At 33.6% G+C, this 23,630-nt stretch overlaps 1 protein-coding gene across 1 annotated transcript in view; it reads left to right on the top strand.

The window, feature by feature from the left end:
- The window catches only part of LOC118197520 (HEAT repeat-containing protein 3), a 140,951-nt gene extending 118,012 nt beyond the window's left edge, over positions 1–22,939 (top strand). The window contains exons 14-15 of the mRNA XM_085826547.1: positions 13,339–13,512; positions 22,799–22,939. Of these exons, the coding sequence (XP_085682673.1) occupies positions 13,339–13,512; positions 22,799–22,906 (282 nt within the window). The 3' untranslated portion in view covers positions 22,907–22,939. The remainder of the gene's footprint in view (positions 1–13,338; positions 13,513–22,798) is intronic.
- Positions 22,940–23,630: the final 691 nt, after the last annotated feature.

The raw sequence follows: 23,630 nt of genomic DNA, 5'->3' as shown, positions 1-23,630 counted from the left end.
TAATATTTTTGATTACTACCTGGATGCAAAAAATTACACTAACAAAACTCAAGCAGCTACTTAAATTTAAATTGTACACTAAATTCTAAATTCTTCACCTTAGAATTTAGATTCAAGATTTAAAATTCTAATTGTTTTTAATGGCTGCTCATTGTCTTGTGGCAGACATGACAGATTCACTTTTGAGTCCCAGTGGTTAAGGTATTTCCTGAAACGGTTTGACTTTTATTACTAGATTTATGATTCAGTTGTAATCTGACAGTTTTTAGGGTTCGTACAGTACTTAAAAGTACTTAAAAGTCCTTAGTTTTTTTTTTTTTTTTTTGAAAATAGTTTTTGGTCCTTAAAAGTTTTTTTATTTTGGCCAAAGCCAGGAAAAGGTGCTTAATTTTACTCATCTAACATTTCTGTTCGTTTCTTAAATATTGCCATTTTGAGTGTGAAATAACATGTTGCAGGAATATGTTTTTTGACCAATATGTACTTGATGGGGTAAAGTTTGAATTCCTTCCTTCTTCTTAATATAAATGATGGATAATCGAGTTTTAGGCACGGGGCAACCCTGCCTCGATCAAAGCATAAACATTTCGAAATAATTTCTTTTTTGTGACTGAAGTGTTCTTAAAATATTACGCCAAAAACAGCTTTTCCCTTTTTCTTTTAGCATGCGGCACTAAATTTGTCGGCTTATCAGCATTTTGGCAATTTTAAGATTAGTTTGTATACAGGATTTTTTTATTCAGAGATTTGTGAAATTTTGACGATTTTTCATATATATATATATATATATATATATAATAACATTGATAAATATCATCAAAATAATGAAAATTTTATATATTTAAGAAATAAACAAGATAATAAATGATATAAAGCATTCCGAAGCATCCTTAGAAAAACAAAAATGCTACTGTAATTATTTAAAAATTAATTTCATTTGTCTTTTATGTTTTTTTAGGATATTTGTTTTTTTTCCCATATAATTGTTTCAGAATATTTAAATTTGTCTCAGTTTTCTCTTGAAAATTAAATTACACTTTTCCTTTCTGAAATTTCTTTTTAATCTTCAGGCATTTACAGAGTTGGTTGGGTATAACGTTTTGTTTGGATTTTAGACCCTGCATTTCAGATCTAAAGGCAAGATTTATAGATTATTATTTTGAAGGCAAGGTTTATAGACCTAACATTTCCAGTAAAATGTGAAATAATGAAAACTGTCTTCATGGTATTAACATATTAACACATAATGGATGTGTTTTATAGGAAATTTATGGTGAATTTCTCATCTTTTGGAGAATTTTGGGAAAAACAGTGAAAACAAAAAATATTTAAATTTTCTCCTTTTGATCCCAGAGGTCTTTTGTTTAACATGTTTATCTTCCTTTTAGTTTCTTATCTTTGCATTGAAGCAATCAAATTTATTCTTAATACTCATGTTATTAAAGAAATAAAATTAGTAGTTTCTTCTACACATTTAAAGTACAAGCAGTTCTTTAGAATAACAGAAATCTTTAAATGTGAAAATTCTAAATTAAAGAGAAAAATCACTGAAAAAGAGATTGATTTCTTAAAGAGAGAGAAAATTTTTCTTCAAAGGTACATTGTTGAAACATTATCAAATTAGGAGATGAAGGAGAGACTAGTGGAAACATTAATTTGTTTATTGGAACAAATAAACTTCGAAATGAGGGTAAAGAGAAGGAAAATGATTTAAATTAACATTTAATGTATAGTTATAGTAATATAATTTTAGAATAAAAATCATACATTCTAACTGCTGTAAAATGTTCTTAGTGCTTTTTCAGTGGATATTTTTTAAAAATTAAAAAAAAAAAAAAAAATATTGTGACCATGTAAATTTGTTAAGACAAAGGGTATCTAACTAATAACTCACCTTTAGAAGTTACCTCTGCATGTTAAGGTGAGTTTTCTCAATTTTCTTCATCCTTTTTGTAGTTGCAAGATACAACACAAAAATGTAAAAATCGGATAAAGCTTTACTTCTTACAGCTAATGAGACTTAAATATTACAAAACAACCTATCATCTTTGGTGCTTCCAGCAGCTTATTGGAATTTTATATTAATTATGGTATATTAACTGGGTTACAACTCCAGAAAATCTACATGAAGTTACAATACTAACTAGGTTAGATGAAGTGCATATAACTTTCAACACTTACCAACCATACCAACATCAGGCATTCATATCTGTTCTGATCAGCAGTTCTCTGTCTCTAAGCAAGCAGCTGTGGTGGCAACAGCCAAGCTTTTCTTATGAGTTATGCTGATTATTATTTTATTTCAAAATTTAACTTGACATTAAATTTGCATATAGTACTTCTGGACTGAACTGAACAAGTACATGACAAAATGAAGCATAAAATAAAGAATCGGTGTAAAACTAATTGCTAGTGAATTTAAATAAAAAACTACTAATCTTTAAAACATGTTGGACTAATATAAGTGTAAAATATAAATGTTTCAAGAAATTTTATAATTTTATAATGCTAATTACTTGAAAAAAATGTATGAAGCTAATTTAATTCTTGAATTTGTTTTAAATATTAGATTATGTTAAATAATAATGTATCCTACATAACTATTATTTTATTCTTTCAAATTATAAAAGTGAAGTTCAGTTCTCGATATTTGCTCTAGTTTATTCAGTTCCTATTTGCTTGATAGGTCCTTAATTTTTTCCTTTTTGATGGTCCCTAAAAGTCCTGCATTTTCACATGCAGAAGTATGTATGAACCTTGTTTTTTTTTTTTTTTTTCTCTCTGTAAAAATCATATTTTAACTCTTTGAAATAAGAATTCTTATTTTTTATCAGACAAATTAAAATACACATGGAAACGGGCAGTTGACAGGTTTGTTCGTGACTGTAGTTAAAATTTTGTTCTGTAAATTATATGTGAATGCAAAGACATTAACCTTCCCAATAAGACCAGGAGACTTCCATCATTCTGTCTCTTTGTGAATCTTTGAATTTCTGGTTTTTATCTAAATTTAGATCATCTATTTCAAATGCGATTCTAGAAGAAGTGTTGAAAAATAATTTTGAAAAAAAAGATAATGCTGTGAAAAGTTTTATCAAAAATTCTTAAAAGAAAGCGCAAGGCCAGTATTGTTATTTCTAAATGAAACTAATTCTGAAATTCAGTTTTTTTCAAGTGATTTTCAGTGTATTTTTCATTACTTTTTATTTGATCTGAATGGCTTAAATCCATTAGAGTAAACCCTTGCTGAACACATGGGTTATGTTATTAATACATTGCATGTAAGGCAAAATTGTGTTCCGCAAAGTTAACGTTCTATAGAAAAACAATTTATTAGATATAGTTCACATTAAGGAAGTATGTATACTTTATACAAACCTAAATATTATTGTAATTAAAAGAAGAAATGAATCAAATGTTGATTGAAAGGATTTCTTTTACTGCTTAGTAAATAGGTACATAATGCAACTATTTTTTTAAGGGCTAGTATTTTTGCTTGAGATAACGTCTGATGCAACTCGGTAAACATTTCATGATAAGGAGTGCTAAGTTTTTCAATACCTTCCAAAGCATCATCTTCTTTTGGCATCTGGGTCAATCTCCATTACAAAATAAAACATTTTCTGTGTGCTTTATAACAATTCGTTCAAATCCTTGTATGTTGATGACTCTTTTACCACTGACTATCATATTTTTTACCACTGATTTATAAGATCATCCCATTCTTCATTTGTGATTTCACTTTTATCATTCTCGGCTAATTCTTTGATTTTGCCTTCTTCTGTATCTGAAAATACTACACCACCAATTGTGTTTGCAGTTTGTACAATTTCCTTGGCTTCACTTTCAGTCAATGGAAATTTCTTAAAGTTATTGACAACTTCTGGCTAGAGTTAATGCCAACAAGTGTTCATTGTTGATGAATTTGCATCTTCCCATGTGAGTTTAATCATTTCTGTGCAGCGTCTTATGTTAAATTGCTTCCAAGATGTCATTAATGTGTCATACTTTCCTTTCTCTGGTGCTTTATTTTTACTGTGCTATAATAAGCGCTGAATGTTTTTTTGATTGCTTAATCCATTGACTGGGTTAAAAGGAAGTGGTGTTTGATGGGCTTCAGCTCTGTGTCTTTAAGCATTGCTTAGAATTAGGAGAACTTTAAAGCTCAGGTTTTGCTGTTCTGAGTAATGTTGGAATTTTAACGGATGAATTTTGAAACAATTTGAATGAATTTTGAAAATGATCAAAACTTCTACACTTGGATGCAATGTTGTGAGGGCTTCAGTACTGTGTCTTGAAGCATTGCTGAGAATTAGAACTTTAAAGCTCCGGTTTTGCTATTCTGAATAATGCTTGAATATTTAATGAATGAATTTTCAAACCAGTCGTTAAAGAATGTTTTTATTACCCAGGCTTTTCTATTCACTTTCATACAACCAGTAGTTGTTCAAAATGGGTTTGCTTCAAAGCATGAAGTGGTGCATTTTAAATTGATAAATGAGTAGAGGCTTGCACTTGAAGTCACCTGATGCATTTCCACAAAAATGCAAGGTAAGTTTATCTTTGAAAGCTTTAAAATCTGAAGCAACCTTTTGTGTCTTTGTGATATAGGTTCTTTATCCTGTTTGCTTATAAAATAGGCCTGTCTCATCTACAATGAAAACATGTTGTGGAATATAACCTGTATCTTCAGGTAATTTCGAAAATCGAGGTTTCAGTTTCTCTGTTGTTGCTTTATTCATAGAGTCAGCTTCTTACTGAGGCTTTACATTGTGCAAATTAAAATAATGCTTAAAGTTCTCAAGCCATCCTTTGCTTGCTTGAATGAAAGAAAACAAACCCAAATCCTTGTTTTAAATAGCAACATCATCCACAACTAAGCCTTTTTCATTTACTTGATTCTCAAGCTAAACTGCTACATTTTTGATTTATCAACTGAGGAAACCACAAACAACCTCCACAAACAACTTCAAATCCTGGATTGTCGCCAAATAAGATTATGTTGAGTGTTTGGTGGAACACTCAACATAATCTTATTTGGCGATTAAGATTATGTTGAGTGATTGGAAAGGAATTGTCCATTATGAGCTGCTGCAACCTGGCAAATCCATCAATTCAGCCTGTTCTGTGCACAATTCAACCGTTTGAATGAAGCAATACAGAAAGAGCAACCAGAATTGGCCATCAGAAAGGGAGTTGTGTTCCATCATTACAATGCGCAGCCACACACATCTTTGATGACTCGGAAAAAATTGACGGAGCTTGGTTGGGAAGTTTTGATGCATCCACCGTATAGCCCGGACCTTGTTCTATCTGACTACCATTTGTTTCGGTCTGTGCAAAATTCTCTTGATGGTTAAAAATTGGCTGATTGAAGCACCGCTGAAAATCACTTAGCCAAGTTTTTCGACGATAAACTACAAAAGTTCTACACCGATGGAATTATGAAGCTACTTTATGAATGGCAAAAAGTCGTAGATAATAATGGTGTGTACTTGATTAAAATTGATTTTCAGGGAAGAAAATTTTTGTTCAAAAATATACCAAAAAGTGTGGAGACTTTTTATACGACTCAATAGCTAGTTCCTTTAAAAATGATGCAACATGTATACCATTTTTCAGTTTATAAAAGTTTTAATTTTCTGAAATAATATCGAAACTTTGTGCTTTTTGGCTGTGTTATCGTCTTTGTTCTTTCTTTTAGTTGTTATATTGAAATTTTTAATTAAAGCATATACAAATGCAAAAGGAGAAGAGAATAAACACAATTATAAATATGTGATTACAGCTCTGATATCATGAGTGAAATGATAGCAATTTGGTATAGGTCACTCAGCTAGTATACACAGCCAAGCAAGATTGCCATATGTGCACATAGTTTCTTCTCTTGTAAGAAACAATGTCAGTAGATAAATAAGGTTTATACTCTTTTCATTGATCACGTTCCTATGATGTCACTTGGTTCCTATGATGTCATCCTATGATGTTCCTATGATGGGCAAAACAAAGATACAAAAGGAAGTACAACAGTTACCAGCAGCTATAGGACTGTGCTGATCTCCAGTAACAGATTTTTCTGGATAAATTGATATATTTCTATAACTGGCAACATGTTTAAAATCATGCTTTGTGGTGCATTCTGTAGAAGATGCAACATAAGAGCAGTCATATTTTTGATCTATCGGCCAAAATTAAATAAATAAATGTTGAAAATCTTGAAGATTATTTAAAATTAAAACATGTAACATGATGTATTTCGGAAAAACAAAGTTAAATATTTAAGAATTACACTATTTATTATCACATGAAAATTATGAATTTCTTAGCATGATTGCTTATAACTTTGAGTGTCTGCTTGCACTTAAAGTAGTCACCACAGTATTAAAAACAATATTAATGTATATACAGTGAAGCTTCATAGCATCATTTAATGACATAAGATAAACATTCCTTGGGAAATCTTATGAAAGTCTGCAATTCTTCAATAGTTTCTTTCCACATAACTGTCTTACTCTGCATGTCATCTTCATCTCCAAAACTCCTCCTCATCATCATATTCTTTCTTCTTTCCTAGTCCCATCATTTCGTCATTATCTTGAGAGAGTATGAGAGGAACAGAATTGTCTGCATCTTCTCTTCACTAACACTAATTTTCTTTGAATGTGTAAATAAATCCAAGATGTCTGATGAAAGTGCTATATGTGTTTCAAAGTCAGGAGAATCTTTGTCACTGCGGACATCATCATAGGTCATAATTTGCATGAACAATTATGTAAAGTAATGTTCTTTATATCTTTTCCTGAAAGAGACAAGGCAAATATACCATGCTTTAGAGTTAATTGTCTCTGAAAATTGTGGACATTTCTTTCAAAGTTTACATGTGGGCACATAAAAAAGGATTCATAGTTCATCTTTATATTCTGGATAATGCTTTTATTTGTTAGTTGTATAAGCTTGATATGTTGGACAGCAGAAACATAACACAAATATTTTCAGCATTCTAGTCTTTAGATAGTTAGCCCATTGCATAATTTTTTTTTTTTTATCTCACAGGCCTAAATTTTGTATTTAAATCTAGATTTTCAAGAGTGCTAGATTTTAATATTACCAGTTAATTGGGTGCCAATTAGGTGGAATTTGATTGTACTTGATTGTGAGCAGACGTATGAGTCAAAGGCACCATGTGCTCAAAGATTTCTTGTTGGGAGAGTAAACCTTGCCATATGCCTTAAGCTTGGTTAAGAGCACACTGCTGTCATAATGCTGAAGTCACTTTACAGCAAACAGCAACAGTTGTTAGTTGTATAAGCTTGATATGTTGGACAGCAGAAACATAACACAAATATTTTCAGCATTCTAGTCTTTAGATAGATAGCCCATTGCATAATTTTTTTTTTTTTTTTTATCTCACAGGCCTAAATTTTGTATTTAAATCTAGATTTTCAAGAGTGCTAGATTTTGATATTACCAGTTAATTGGGTGCCAATTAGGTGGAATTTGATTGTACTTGATTGTGAGCAGACGTATGAGTCAAAGGCACAATGTGCTCAAAGATTTCTTGTTGGGAGAGTAAACCTTGCCATATGCCTTAAGCTTGGTTAAGAGCACACTGCTGTCGTAATGCTGAAGTCACTTTACAGCAAACAGCGTATAATTAAAATTCTCACGTTGAGGCAAAATAAATGGAGACATCATGTACGATCAAGGTTGTGTTGTGCTAATTTGCATTTAGCAAGGGTTTACTGTGAAGAAATTTTTAAAACAATTTGTAAAGACTTAAAAAGTGTTATTAAGTATTTATTTGTATTGTGTTAGTAACACATGCTAAGTTAGTATTTTATTTAATTTTGCTTTAAATAAGGATAGAATTGCTTTACATAAAAGTTTATCTATATGATTATATGCACATTTATCATGACTTTACTTTGTAGCATGTTTAAAATCACTGATAAATAAAAGTTATTGCTCTCTCTACTTTTTTTCAGTATGAAATGTTAAGGCAGTTATTGAATTAAATGTAATTAACAAAAAATGTGTAACATTGCAATTTAGAATAATGAATTAAATATTAAGTTCATATATTTTGCATCACAATAATTTTATATACAATCATTATATATATATATACAGAACAAAGTCCAATATCCGGACGTCCAGTATCGAGAATGATCTAAAATCTGGGCCACCAACCCCCCTTTTTTGTATACTTTATGCATGCATCAGTTAAAAATAACTGATTTGCTATTCACATAAACTCAGAACTGGTGCCAGAGCTCATATGACCTCACCAGGTGGCAGAATTTAGGGAAGACAAAATTTTTGGAATTTAGAGAAGCACCAAACAACAAAATAAATTAATGGCAAATTTTTTAGAGTTTAGGGAAAGAACTGGGACCTAGAATTTAATGGCTGCAAAAATTAGAACTTAGGGAGGCATTTGGTAGCAGAATTTAGGACCCGAAGAGACTGCATCAGACAGTAAGATATCTAGCGCCGGCCCTTGATAAGCCTTAATTGATAGCCACAGAATTTATTTATTCAGGACTCAGATAAGCCTTAAGTTTGTGAAAGAAATAGACGTAAGTATAATAAATAACTAATACAGTTCAGGCTTAATTGCTTCGGTGCGTGATAGAAGCAAGACAAAATTTAGCAGAACAGTTTGTCTTTCGTGGCCAATCTCATGATACATATCACGCTATACATAATTTAGTTAAAATATAGCAGATTACATGGTTTCTTAACTTTCTGATTTCATCCAGCCTATTATTTTTTGCAGACTGTTATTGTTATTACAATGTTTTGAAAATTAAAGTTTGACCTTTCGATTATCTTAAAAAGAGTTTCTAATTCTGGAGCTGCAACAGGATCTACAAAGCAAAAGCATGTATTGATGTCCATTAAACAGAAAGTGGAATTGCTGCCGAAAAATGGATAAAGGTATATCTGTCTCAAAGTTATGCGAGGAGCATGGCATTGGAAAGTCAACTGTATATGACATAAGAAAACAGAAAAAGGAACTTTTCAACATCCCACTGAGTCACAGAAAAATTATTCATTATATTAAAAGTGACAATCATGACAAAGTGATGATTGAATGGCTCAGACAGCCTCCCAGCCAGGGTATGCCATTGGCGGGTCCAATGCTAATGGCTCAAGACAAAATATTTCATGAAAAAATTAACTTAAGAACTGAGTGCACATATTCAGCAGGTTGGTTAACCAAATATAAAAAATGCCATGCTATAAGGCCAGTAAAAGTCTCAGGTGAAGCTCCAGCTGATACTGAAGTTGCTGAACTATTTCCAAATTAATTCATTGAACTAATTTTTTTTCATTATTGTGAAACATTATCTCTAGAACAAATTTACAATGCTGATGAAGCTGGTATTTTCTGGCAATATGTGCAGCGAAATACCATGGCAACCTTGACAGAAAAGGCTTCAACTGGTGTCAAAAATTCCAAAGCAAGACTAACAATTTTAGCATGTGCTAATGCTGCAGGAATGCACAAGTGTAAACTTTTCATAATTGGAAAAAAGTACACGACCTTAAGTTTTTAAAGGAGTAAAAATGTTCCCCATTATATATCGTACAACTAAAAGTTGTGTGGATGACACAAGTGTTAATGAATGATTGGTTTGAAAATTATTTCATACCTGAGGCTCTGCAGCATTTTGAATTCAGTTGGTTTACCTTGATGACACAGATATTGTCCTGATTGTAGACAACTGTTAAGCTAGCTCATACTTCACTTAAAGTTTTAATGAAAGATAATGTATTCATATTATTTTATCCTCTAAATTAGATGTCTATCATTCAGCCTATAGATATGGAAATAGCGTGCACACTTAAATACAATAATAACTGAGCATTTTTAAAATCCATGTTAAATTTCTTGAATAGTGGCAAGACTACTTAAGAATTTTTGAAATATTTTAGCATAAAATCTGCTGTGTGGAAAATCACAAGATCATGGGAGAATGTGTCTTCACATACTTTAAAAAATGCTTGGCATAATTTATGGCCAGCTACCATATTTCATGGTGAGGACGATGGAGATGATAGCCACAAATTTGAAGGTAAAAATTTCCAATTAATGGATTTTGTAAAGAAATGTGGAGAAACGATAATAAATGAAGATTATGTTAACATAAATTTTTCATTGCGATGACAGTGCCCCAACCATCAATGGATGGCAAAATTTTTAGTATGGTATAGATCCAGAAAATACCGCTACCTATAGTGAAGAAAGTGACTGAGAGGTTATAGAAAACGAAAAGAATTTCAATTGACAAGTTTGCCAGAATTCTCAACACAGCAATTACAGGAACTATGGAACTTTCCAACTAAACAAAAAATGATACTTTTCTGTTTCGCTGGTGCAAACCTGGACATTTCCGTTTCTCCATCACAAATCTTGCCAAGCGAACTTTATTGGTGACAACACACAGTATACACATAATGTTAACAAATGTTAGTTCTAAGAATTTTTTCATTTTGGAAGCATAAATATTTTAATATTGTTTAAAACTTTTTCAAATGGGTCTTTTGTGTCCTTTCGCCACATAAATTTGGCGAGGTAACTTTCCAGATGATGACATGCCATTCCTCTGTGTTTCTTATTCCGCCATTTAGCGCTACCTCATAGTCTTTCTATTTTTTTGCTTCGTTCCAGTTTCCGGATCTACAAAATTGTATTTATGGTTCACTTGTTGTTCACTCAAGTGTTCAAAACTTTCCTCTTCCAGTTTTTAAGTGCAATATGATTTCCATGAATCGGAATATACTGTAGTTTCTTTTTCGATATTTTCCTTTATTGCCTCTAATATAATAGTCATGGATTGGTTTGGCACCTTCACAAAGAAACATTCGTTTGTTTCACGACAAACTCCACCAAAGAGCCACTATTGTGGTAAAATCCGTCCCGCGTTGTTTTTGCACTTTGTGAACATACTTTCATCCACTTCAACAATCATACCAGGTCATCCTATTTTGCATTGTTGACATTTAAGTAAAGAATCCACACAAACCTCTCGCATGTAGTTATTCCAATTTACAGATGTTCCGTGATTGATTTCCAAATGCTTTTCGCACCATTTAACTGAAGTTAATTCTTCACTCCAACCATAAATAAATCTTAAACACTTCAAGAAACTCAATCTCGATTATTCAAACCTTTCCGTATACTTCTTTTACTGCGGCAAGTTGAAAGGTTGCAGCGCCATTGAATTTCATCTCCGAAATATAATTAAATTTCATGATTATTGTCACAAATAGTAATGTTAGGCAAAACACCTTTCGCTTGAAAGAATCTTGACAGATTCTTCCTCTGTCCTGGGCAAATCCCAAATTTTCATTGGTTTTTCATCCATTTTTGACATAATTGTAAAAAGACAATTTAAAAATTTACTTTTGCTTTCATGGTACAACATCATGATTCACTGGTTCATATCACGTGATCCCAAATGATCTCATCTCATGTAAACTACGCTACAAGAATCGAATTCTCTCAGTAATTATCTACATTAATTTCAAGTTAAATCTTAGTATAGAATTTGAGTTTAAATGCAAGAATTATTTCAATATTATAATTAAAAAAATTTTATGTAACTGTATGCCAATATTGAAAGAAACGATCAATCTGAAAAGAAATAGCAGCAATTTGTTTTGAAAGTGGTGTAAAAGGTTATCAGCGAGGATATTTGGTTTGGCATCGGTTGTACCATTTTCGGTGGCCTTTATTGTTTGCGCCGGCAGAATGGAAAATTGTGCCAGTCAAACGGAAAAGTACCCAAAAAATGATGTCTGTCTATAGAATTGAAGAGAAAGTATTAGCACAAAAAACGTAGCAACTTAAACAACTTACATTGAAGGAAATGTTAATAAAGTAAACAAATGAAGATTAAGCTTCTTTTTTTGTAAATTTTGATACCCTTTAGATCATAGGTCCCCAACCTTTTTGTCCCTAAGGGCACATTCTAGAATATCTGTTGGACGGCGGGAAACATTTACCTTTTCAAGATGAATTTGTAGTTGGATAGAGTTAATAATGCATGCACATAGAAAGGAGATCTGTTGCATAGAATTTTATTGAAAACTAAAACATTTTATGTTGATTGCACAGTGGCAGACACACGTTAAGCAATCGGTGGGTGTCCTGGTGCCCGCGGCGTAGAGTTGGGAACCTGCTTTAGATCATAAATGTTTCATTATTTCATAAATCATGATTTCATATTTTTAATTTTATAATTTCTGCATGCTAGGATATTAGATTTAAACTGATGATCTAATATCTCGAAAAATCCCAAATCCAGAAAAATGTCGAAGTCCTAACAAGTTTGGGTCTTGGAATTCGTACTGTATATATATAGATAGATATATGCTGTATGATCTTAAATTCACTTAGTGTGAAATCGAGTTATTCTACTACTTGCGCTTTTTAAAAAGTGACTTGAAGTCAATCTTCTTTACATTGTCATGCAGCTTGAAAATCTACTGGTTTTCCATATTTCAAGGTAGGTAGGTATCTGCTGAATGTTTGCTGATCAAGGACCAGCTACACTTCCAAGGATTTCGGTTTGTTCATGAGCATACACTTTTGAATGTTTTGTTCTTATTCTTAAAGAAATATTCAAATATTAGCTATATTCAATAAGTTAAATGATTATCTAAAACATCCTCTATCCCCCCCAAAAAAATTGTTTATCATTGATTAACATAGCTGCCAAGCCTTTTGGTAAAATGCGAGATTCACGATTTCTTATCATGTGTACCAGTAAATTGCCAAATCTGCTTTTTAATTTATCTGAATTTAGATAGTTTATTTTAATTGTAAATAAATGTGGAAGCTAAGTGTCAGGAAGAAAATTTTGGTGTCAAATTCTTAAGAAGAGCTAAGTTGTTGTCAACTCTGATCAAATCTCAAATTGTTCAAATTATATTTTTCCAATGTGATATTTTTTTTTTTTTTTTTTCAGAGTAATATGTTGGATTATGATGTTTAAGCACTAAATATTTCTAGTCATAATTTTTCTTTAAATTTTAAATGAAACATTACAGATTTGATTAAGATAATTATACATTTTCATATGGATTATTAATTTTAATTGTGTATAAAGATTACTTAAACTCTGTATAAAAGTAGGTCTGAAGTGACCATATTTAGTTTATAGTGAATTTATAGGCATTTAAATTTTTATTTGTTTTAAGGTTTATTTATATTTCTCAATAAGGAATAAAATTATGGGCATATAATAAGTGTATTCATATACATCTTCTATTATGCTACTGCTTTCATTATAAAACAAATCTTTTATTTCTTGTCAATCAAAATAGAAGATTGGATCATTTCTTCTTGATGTTGCTTCAAAAGATTCACATATATGGGTTGTAGCTGAAGCATTAGATATTCTCTTGGATGTCTTTGCCGAAGACCATTTAGACTGGCTGGCACAACGTATTTGCCTTGTCGAAAAGCTTACAAACATGCTTCAATTTTTGAAAGGAAGAGTAAGTAATTTTATTTGTTAGTAGAGAATAAATAATTGCTATAATATTTATATTGCATTTAATACTTTAATTTATAGATTATATTATAAAATATATGTTTACAGTTATTAAATCTTATACATAGCTAAAATGTTATATTTTTGGGTCAGTACTGAATTTTTTTAATATTTCCATATATACATGGTGATAATCTAATTATTTTCAACTTTTCTTCAATATGTTGACTCTATTTTATTTATTTATTAATGCGGTGAATAATAGATTAAAAAGAAAAACTCATTATGTTGTAATTAATGTTTTAAATTACTATAATACATGAACGGTATAGTTTTTAAAATATGAGGTGTATAAAAAAGTGTCTGCCATTTTTATCAAAATTTGGTCATTTATTGTGAAAGAATGGCATGTTTATTCAAAGTATTGTCCATTGCTAGCCACTTCTTTTTCCTATCTTTTTGGCAACATATGATGGATACCACATCAGAAGAACATTTCATCTTTCAAGGCTGTCCACAAATTACCAAATTTTTGGTATCTTAATTATGATATGAAGCGCTGCTTATACAGGATATGTGCCATCAATTGAAACAAGTAGTAATCAGAAGGAGCGAAATCTGGTGAATACAGCTGGATGAGGAAAACTTCTCACTTGAATGTTTCCGGGTAGGTTTTAACCAGTGCCACAACATGTCAATGAGTGTTATGCAGGAGAATACTTTTGTCATGTCTGGAGTAGTAGTGGGGATATTTTTCTTTGAGTGGTTGTCTCACTCTCATCAACTGTGTTCAGTACAGAGCTCCAGTAATGGTTTCATTCAGCTTAAGCAACTCAGAATACATCGCACCAAGTTGATTCCACCATATACACAACATGGTTTTTTTCCATGAATATTCAGCTTAGCTGTTGATACTGAAGCATGGCCAGGTGGTCCCCATGATTTCTTCTTCGTTTTATCGTAATGGATCCATTTTTTATCACTCATGACTATGCAATACAAAAAACTATTTTGCTTATGCCTGGCAAACAGCATTTCATGTGTAAAAAAGCTGGCATTCAAAGGTTTTCTGCTTCAATTCATATGGAACATAGATTCCTTGCTTTTGAATAATTCCCAGTGATTTTAAATGATGTGAAATTGCTCGTTGAGTCACTCCTAATGTAAGTGCAATGTAAAAATGTAAGACTTGCATTTGTCATGAATCTTCATCCAATAATGCTTCCAATTCCATGTCTCTGTTTACTTACATCCTTCTATAACTTTTGAACTGTTCTTAAACTTTTTAAACCACTCACGACAATTTCTCTCACATAAGGCAGCTTCAAAGCAAACAATGAACCTCAGCTGCAGATTTCTTCAAATTAAAGAAGTAAATCAACAATTCCTACAAATGATGCTTATTCAGCTCAAACTCGACATTTTGGCATGGAAAAAATGTATAATGTTGATAGAAAATCACTAATGTTTCAAGGTTATGTTGTTAGCTAATGTCCAGCCTTACGATATGACATTTTACTTCAGACAGTATTAACCATAATTTACTGGTGGCTCCATATTTTATTAAACAGCAGAGACTTATTTGCTCTCCCCATGTATGTCCACCTTCTTTTACATATCATGCATAAAATGGGCAATTGATGCTTTCTACTATAACCTGTACAGAATGTCTACAACTAAGAATATATTATACACATTTTTGCTTTAACATCCACTCATTAAAATGTCCTTATTCTGTTAGACATGGAGGGGGGCTGTCATCTATAATAAGCTGTATATATTTTCTATTATTTTATGAGTGCCAATGTTCTCTTTTGAAAATTTATGAAAGTTTTTATTTTTATCTTAGTTTTTATACTTGGTGCATTTGCATTAAATATCATTGCAAATTTAATCTATTTCAATCACTGTCTTCAAAGATCAGCCTGTACCCATGCGTATTTGTCTCATTAACATCTTCTTCGTCTGTAACGCGTTTAGCGCGTTCAAGTGAAACTTCTGCAAGGCGGCCATAACGCACCTCAAGCATTCTTCTGCAGTGAGAGATGGCTTCAACGTCTACTCAGCAGAAAAAGAGAAAAAATGAGGTTGTGAATTGGAAAGATAAGAAGGATATACGTTTGATGAGTACAGCCTATAATAACTTGATGATTGGTGTTGGAACATGGAAAAGAACTGTAAAAAAACCAATAATTGTAAAAGATTACAGCAACAAAATGGGAGGAGTGGACCGCCTGGATCAGATGTTATCAAATTATCCTGCTGTTAGAAATAAGCAGATATATTATTATTTTTCCATTATGTTTATTTCCTTATAAGTTTACTTAATGTTCATTGATTGACATTCATCCACTACAAAAGTCATGTATGGAAAGTTATGATGTACAGAGAAAATAACATTACACGCTATGGAAAACAGACGGCCGTTGGGGGGGGGAATTTTCGCGGACAGGAGAGGACGGCGAAAGGGTTAAATTGGAACTACTAAGAGCCCAATTCACAACATGCACATTAAACAGCCATCCTTACTTTTTTTCAGGTTTCACTGGTCACCCAAAAAGGATTATTACTCCTTTCCCCCCCACACACTCTCACTGAGCTTGCAGTCTGCTCCTGAACTTATTCCTATTAGCTCCTTTTTTTTGTGTCTTTTTATCTGTATTATTAATCAGCATTTTCTTCACACTTATACCACATTCCATTCAATAGCAAATTCACAAAATTTTTAAGGACAGTATATGTTTAGAATTCTGGATGCAGTGTTACATGTTGGCATACATTTCGTTATATGTGTTCAGTTTTCATAGTAAGATAGCTAAACCTTTTTTTTTTTTTCTTTTTATTATTATTTTTTATTTCTTCGTGTGTGTGTTAGCTTTATATATTAAATATCACGGTCTATGCACTTATGCTACATAAAGTTCAATTCATGCAGTAATGCATTGCTTTCATAGAGCCAAGTTTGTTCGCTAAAATTGAAAGAAAGATAAATAACATACATTTTTCCAGATGGCAACTGTCTGCAAATAAAAATGTTTTATTTCAAACAGTGTTGCCCCTGCTTGCCTTCAAATTATTAAAGTTTTACAAATTATGAAATAGATAATAAAACAAATTCAAAATTAGGGCTTCTAGGTGCACATATTCGGGTGGAGGACTATGTTATTCAGAATTTGACGGCTGCAGTACTGTCATTTTTTCACTGTGTGAGGAGCATACAGACATACATGTAGATTCTTCATTATTTAATTTCTTTAAAAATAATACAGGGTGGTATCTGGTGGCAGCAGTTTGAAAAGTGACAGCTATTTATAGTGAATCAGCGCAAAACCTCATTTCAAGATTAATAGCCCCTTTTTGGGAAAAAAATATTCTCAGTTATAGAATGGAACTGGTCAGGTTGTAAAGATGCCCCTTTGTTATGGAATTATGGATGTGGCATAAATTGCTGCAGAAAATGCCAAGCTCGTGCCTGCTCCATACAAGCCTACAAAGCTTACATTTGTGCTGATTTATATATGGATGTTTGCAGGTGAAATTATACGTATTATTATACATATGTGTATATTTTTGCATGTGGAATGGCATGTTATTTAACCCACTGCCAGAGTGACATTTTCAGGGCAATAGGCTTGCCAATACCAGCAATACACTGGTGTGCAAAAATTAAGGACGAGACGGTTTTTTCAATATAACTTTGTACAAAAGCTTTCCCAATCAACACATTTAATACCGTAAGATCCCCAATACGTAAGGATATGAGTAATGTAAGCAACACTTACTAAAAGAGAAATCAGAGGGATAAAAAGAAGCTTTATTGAAAATGTAGCATGGAGCGCAATGCGACTGAAGGCCGAAACATCCCTGTGATGGGTGTCCAGCAAGAAACATCCGGTCTTTAATAGGGGATATGATCTTCCCTGACTGCTAGTCAGGTTTCACAGCGTCTGCCCATGCTGAGAATGAGGGTGTCAATGAGTTGTTGAGGCATTGCTGCCCATGCGTCTTGCAGCACCAATCGAAGCTCCAGAATCGTTACTGGTGGTAAGGTACGAGCTGCCAAGCATCTGCCTAGAAAATCCCATACATGCTCGATGGGATTGAGATCCGGAGATCGTGCCGGCCAATCCATACGTTCAATATCCTCACTCTCTAAGAGCTGTTTGGCAGCTACTGTGTGATGACATGGTGCATTGTCGTCCATGAAAAGGAGCTGCGGACCCATAGCGCCTCTAAAAAGATGCACATATGGAAGAAGAATCTCATTACAATAACGTGTCCCGTTGACTGAACCTGCGTCGAAGATGTGAAGGTCTGTACCACTACCAAGCATGATGCCTCCCCAAACGAGAACACCGCCACCTCCATACCTGTCCCTTTCAATGATGTTCGAGGGATGATTGCGGCTTCCCCGCTCTGTCCAGATGAGTATGCGATGAGAATCGCTACTCAGACTGAATCTGCTCTCATCTGTAAAGAGTACTCGTCCCCATTCATTGTCTCTCCAATTCCGGTGTTCCCGGCACCACAGAGATCGCCTTCTCTGATGGGCAGGTGTTAGAGGTACACACCGTATAGGGCGTCGTGCAAACAGACCACCACCGTGCAGTCTTCAGGTCACGGTAAAACGCGATATCAGTCGTCCAGTCGCCTGTGTCGTGTGTCTAGCGATTTTCCCGCTGTCTGCCGCCTGTTTCTTCTGGCCTGTAAGGCAATATACCGGTCATCTGCGGGTGTGGTTCCTCGTGACGAGCACTACTAAACCCCCGGTGTTCCTGTAGTTTGAAATTGTCTCAAGTCATGAAATGATGCTGTGAGCAATTCCGAACTCTGCAGCCACACTTGTCACACTGCGGCCTTCCTCCAACTTCCCAATGATTCGACCTCGGGTAAAAGCATCCAGATGTCGTCTAACAGATTGATTATTCGCCATTTCTCACTGAGGCAGCAACTTGGTGTGATTTTAACTGCTATATGGCGTGCAATCTCTTTGTCAGAAAAACTGATCTTACACCGACAACATGCTTTATACTACTCAGACACTCTCCCATTACGTCTACCTGCATATCTGCGCATGTGCTACCGTACATCACCTTACTTAATCTCCTGATTGGTCTTTCTATCCGCTCTGCCTCTTTGTCCAGCTGATATGCTAATTTTTCGACTTTGTCCTTAATTTTTTCACACCAGTGTAGTTTTTATATTCTGAAGTAGAGGAAGATCTGAACAATCAACTGATAAAGTTCTTAGTCTGAAGCTTGCAGTGTTGCGTAAGCAAGGATGAAATATACAAACACTTTGAATTTTGGGATTTGATTAATAATTGATAGGTTCCTGATCTATCCCAGAGTCTCAAGTTGGAAAAAAGTTAAGAATTTGAGGGCGGTGATGCTACAAGTTGATTAATGATTAACAGGTTTTCTGGACAATAGAGAAGAGGTATTTAAAAAAAAGGTAGCAATTTAATTTGATAATTGTCACCAGTCTTATACACTGAAGTGACAAAAGTCATGGGATAGCCATATGCAAATATACAGATGGCAGTAGCATTGCGTAGAAAATGTATAAATGCGAAGTGCTTTGGCAGGGCTTTCATTTGTGTTCAAGTTATTCATGTGAAGAGGCTTTGACGTGATTATGGCCGCACGATGAGAATTAACAGACTTTGAACGCGGAATGGTAGTTGGAGCTAGACGCATGGGTCATTCCATTTTGGATATCGTTAGGGAATTCAACATTCCGAGATCCACAGTGTCAAGAGTGCGCTGAGAGTATCTAATTTCAGGCATAACATCCCACCATGGACAGCACAGTGGCCGAACACCTGCACTTAACGACCGAGACCAGCGACGTCTGCGTAGAGTTGTCAGTGTTCACAGACAAGCAACACTGTGTCAAATAACCGCAGAAATCAATGTGGAACGTACGAGGGACGTGTCCGATAGGACAGTGCGGCAAAATTTGTCTTCCTTGGGCTATGCCAGCAGAAGACCGACTCGAGTGCTTTTACTGACAGCACAACATCGCCTGTAGCGACTCTTGTGGGCTCGTGAGCATATCGGTTGGTCCCTAAACGAATGGAAAACCGTGGCTTGGTCAGATGAGTCACGATTTCAGTTGGTAAGAGCTGATGGTAGGGTTCGAGTGTGGCGCAGACCCCACGAAGCCATGGACCCAAGTTGTCAACAAGGCACTGTTCAAGATGGTGGTGGTTCCATAATGGTCTGGGCTGTTTTTACATGGCATGGACTCAGTGCTCTGGTGCAACTGAACCGATCATTGACTTATCTACTTGGAAATCACTTACAGCCATTCATGGACTTCACGTACTCAAACAATGATGGGATTTTTATGGATGACAATGCGCCATGTCACCGGGCCACAATTGTTCACGATTGGTTAGAAGAACATTCTGGACAATTCCAGCGAATGATCTGGCCACCTAGATCGCCCGACATGAATCCCATCGAAAATTTATGGGACATCATCGAGAGGTCAGTTTGTGCCCAAAACCCTGCACTGTCAACACTTTCACAATTATGGATGTCTATAGAGGCAGCATGGCTCAACATTCCTGCAGGAGACTTCCAACGACTTGTTGAGTCCATGCCACGTCAAGTTGCTGCACTTCGCTGGGCAAAAGGAGGACCGACAAAATATTAGGAGGTATTCCATGACTTTTGTCACTTCAGTGTATATTACAGAGTTTTTTAATGCAGTAGTTGTGACTTTTGTAATTTTCTATGATGTTCTAAATGCTAATATGGTATGAAAAAGGTGAGATGAGTGAATTTACAACTGCATTGTTATGATTTTGGAGATGCAAGAGAAAGCTGTTTGCATTGATGCATGAAAACATATTTTATTGTGTTTGAATGTTCAAAATGTTGGAAAAGCATACGTTTGTGTGAGGAAAAGGGACACTTGATTGATTCGAATGGGATTGTTGAAACCAATAAAAAGGGAATGTAAATGAAGCTCATGGTTTTAACCAGAGTCATTTTCAAATTTGTGATGAACTAAGTTACAATGGTTTGGAATGTGTATGAATGATTTATCATTCCTGTAAATTATCATCAATAGAGAAAAATGATCAGAAAATTGAAGTAGATTAAAATTGTTTATTTTCTTTAGCGTGGACTCATTTAATACCCATGTTTATGCAGTGTCTTCTGAGTTGTAACATTTCAAGAAACACTCCAAACTGATGATTTTTAAAATCATTCCAAGCAGTAAAATGTACATATTCACTTTTTGAAACTATAATTATGTGTACATGAGTCTCGTGTATTGTTATTAAATATACTTATGTTACTGTCAAAGAAGCAAAATGTTCTCAAAAGACGAAGAGTGGCTGTTTACTTCCTTCAAAATTTTATTGTGTTCTTTGCGTAATTGCGATTTTTCAGTCGCCAATGACTGCAGGCGGCTGTGTAATCTAAACATTGGATTGTATGAAAATAAGATTTATTTTTAAAGGCAGTGCCATCATTTTTGCAAAAAAATTCGTTGCAGCAAAACATGTAATAAAGTGACCTTAATATAAAGTATAATGGGGTGTTAATGTGACGAACAAGGCAATCCTGCCAAACATGTCAAATAACACATAGCTCAAATATTAGGTATAATAATGGTCCTGTGAGTCAGAGTTATGATAGTTCTTCTTTTTTAACCAAGTACATTCATGAGATTTTAGGACCTGTAGCATTTCCCATATTGACTTTGCTTAATAGCAGAAGTGTAGGCAAGTCCAGCAAAATAACTGATGTTCATATTGAGCAAATAATTTCATATCTATAATGCATATCTTGTCAGATCTTTGTTGATTGAAATAGTGTATTGCATCTGGTAACTTAACTGTTATCATTAGCTATCAAAAGGGACTGGTGGTTCCCCCAAATGTTCAGCCTGACCCATAATTTGGTGGGATTCTTCCATTTATTGTAATGACATCATAAGTGTATTAACGTACTTTCAGAACTGAAGCAAAAACAGGATTCATTGATAAATATGACCTGGTGATATCTTAAGAGCCATTCCCACTAGGGTTTATCTGAGCTAACAAACACAACTGACTTCGTCGACCCATCTCCAAAACCAGTTTTTTTCCCATACGGCAGCAGGTTGAAAAATCTGAACTGCAGGCACAGCAGAGCTAGTTGACACATGGAAGTGACTCCGTTAGCTCGGATGAATCCCAGTGGGAATGGCTCTTTACATACAAATTACTTGAATACTGCAGCAATCCAAGAACAAATGATGATTTTAACAGGAAAATACGCTAGGAAACTTACTTTTGTAATCGATTGAAATAGTTTGCTGAGTGTTATATTGATCAAAAGCAATGGAAGGCACCACTGTTTGTTTATACTTTTGAAGCCACTCTTCTTCTTTGATATAATTGATGATTATCCCACGTTGTAATGATCTTCATGCTGCAGATTGCAAAGTGATAGATGCGACTGCATTCTCTTGGAGACCACTAATCAGTAATTTGAGAAGTTTGTGCTGTGCCAAAATAACCAAAAATAAGATAATCAAAGACTTATTTATGACTTTGATGCACATAAATAATTTTTTTTTTTTTAAACTGGAGATTTTTGCTTGGGACAATGACTGATGCAACTTTTTGAAAGTTATGTGGTAAGGAAAGCAAAGTTTTTCAGTTGTCCTCTTCTTATTTCATATGAATTAATTCTCACTGCAATATCAGACACATCTTATGCTTTTATTAATAATTCGCTTATTTATCGCCTCATTCATTATTACTGCTTTCGTTGTTGTTGATGTTACAAAATCATCCAAGTCTTCATTGGTCATTTCACAATTAACTCTGACCTCTTTGGCTCTGTGGCTTTCTTTGTTTGCTCCAGTTGCTTTTGTAATTCGTTCGATTTCTTTAATGTTATTTTTAATCAATGGAAACACTTTTTAAATTATTGATATTTTCTGGCTAAAGTTGAAATTGGCAAGCATTTCATTGATGATGAATGACATTCTAGCACTACGCAAAATGAAATTAAGATAATGTGTACATGCAAAATGATGTTCAGCAAAGGTTTACTGTTACAGGAATGACAATTATGAAGGGATCAAATTTAAAATATATATATATCCATTTTTGCCACTCTGCCATTTTAATCATGCTTAAAAATTGCCTAAACATTCCAGAATAATTAAATTGTAGTATTTTGTTTTATTTTCTTTAAAACATAGTCTTAATTTACTGATGATTAAATAATGTTTTTTTAATTTTGAGCAATAATACTAATTTATAATTTTCTTTTCAGATAAAACAACAAAGAAAATCTCTTGGTGAACATCTTCCTCTGATAATGACTGTAAAAACTAATTTATTGCGTTTTATAAAGTACAAAAATGAATGTAATAAGAAGTGACATACCTAATTTATATTATATACTTTTATTGAATTGGTAGTTTTTTCTTTCAAAAGCATACATACAGTATACATGTTAATTTTAATCACCAGTTTAAATGAATTTTAAAAAAATGTAGTTTGTTACAATGTCATTCTAGAAAACAATACTTTTGCAATGCAAGAGGATAATATGGTTAACAATAATTCAAACTAAAAATTTTTACATACTCTACAAGTTTTAATTTCATTTACCCTTTGTAAACAGAGAGATATCCATATGGTAAATTTAGATCATATATATAAGATGCTTCAATACCTGGCAAAAATGTAAGTAGAAAGAATGGAAATGAGCAGATTTTGCAGTAATGATGTAGGACATTTCTGAAAGGTTGGTAAAACATTTTGCTGGGATAAAATCATTAATCCTTGCGTGAATTTTTACCTGCCACTTGACAACACACTCTACCATGTCAGCTTACCATTTCTGCAAACACATTTATTCCATTACAAAATCTGCTTATTTTGATCCCCTCTACCTGCCTTCACATTTCTGTCGGTATCAAATCCATCAAAATAGCAAAGGAATTTAAACGAAGGTTGATAGCTATTAACCCTTTCTACCATGCTAGCTTTTAAAGTTGGAATTTGGGGGGGGGGAATTAGGCAGTCTAATCAGGCCTAGAGGAGTATATGCAAGTAAAATTTTGTAAAGATAGTGTTAACAGTTTTGATTCTGGGGCTGC

Source organism: Stegodyphus dumicola, chromosome 1 (assembly GCF_044657685.1).
Source record: "Stegodyphus dumicola isolate Sdum_Otavi_A_Nest chromosome 1, ASM4465768v1".
Lineage (NCBI taxonomy): Eukaryota > Metazoa > Arthropoda > Arachnida > Araneae > Eresidae > Stegodyphus > Stegodyphus dumicola.
Note: the sequence above shows the minus strand (reverse complement) of the source record. Positions and strands in the feature narration are given on the sequence as shown.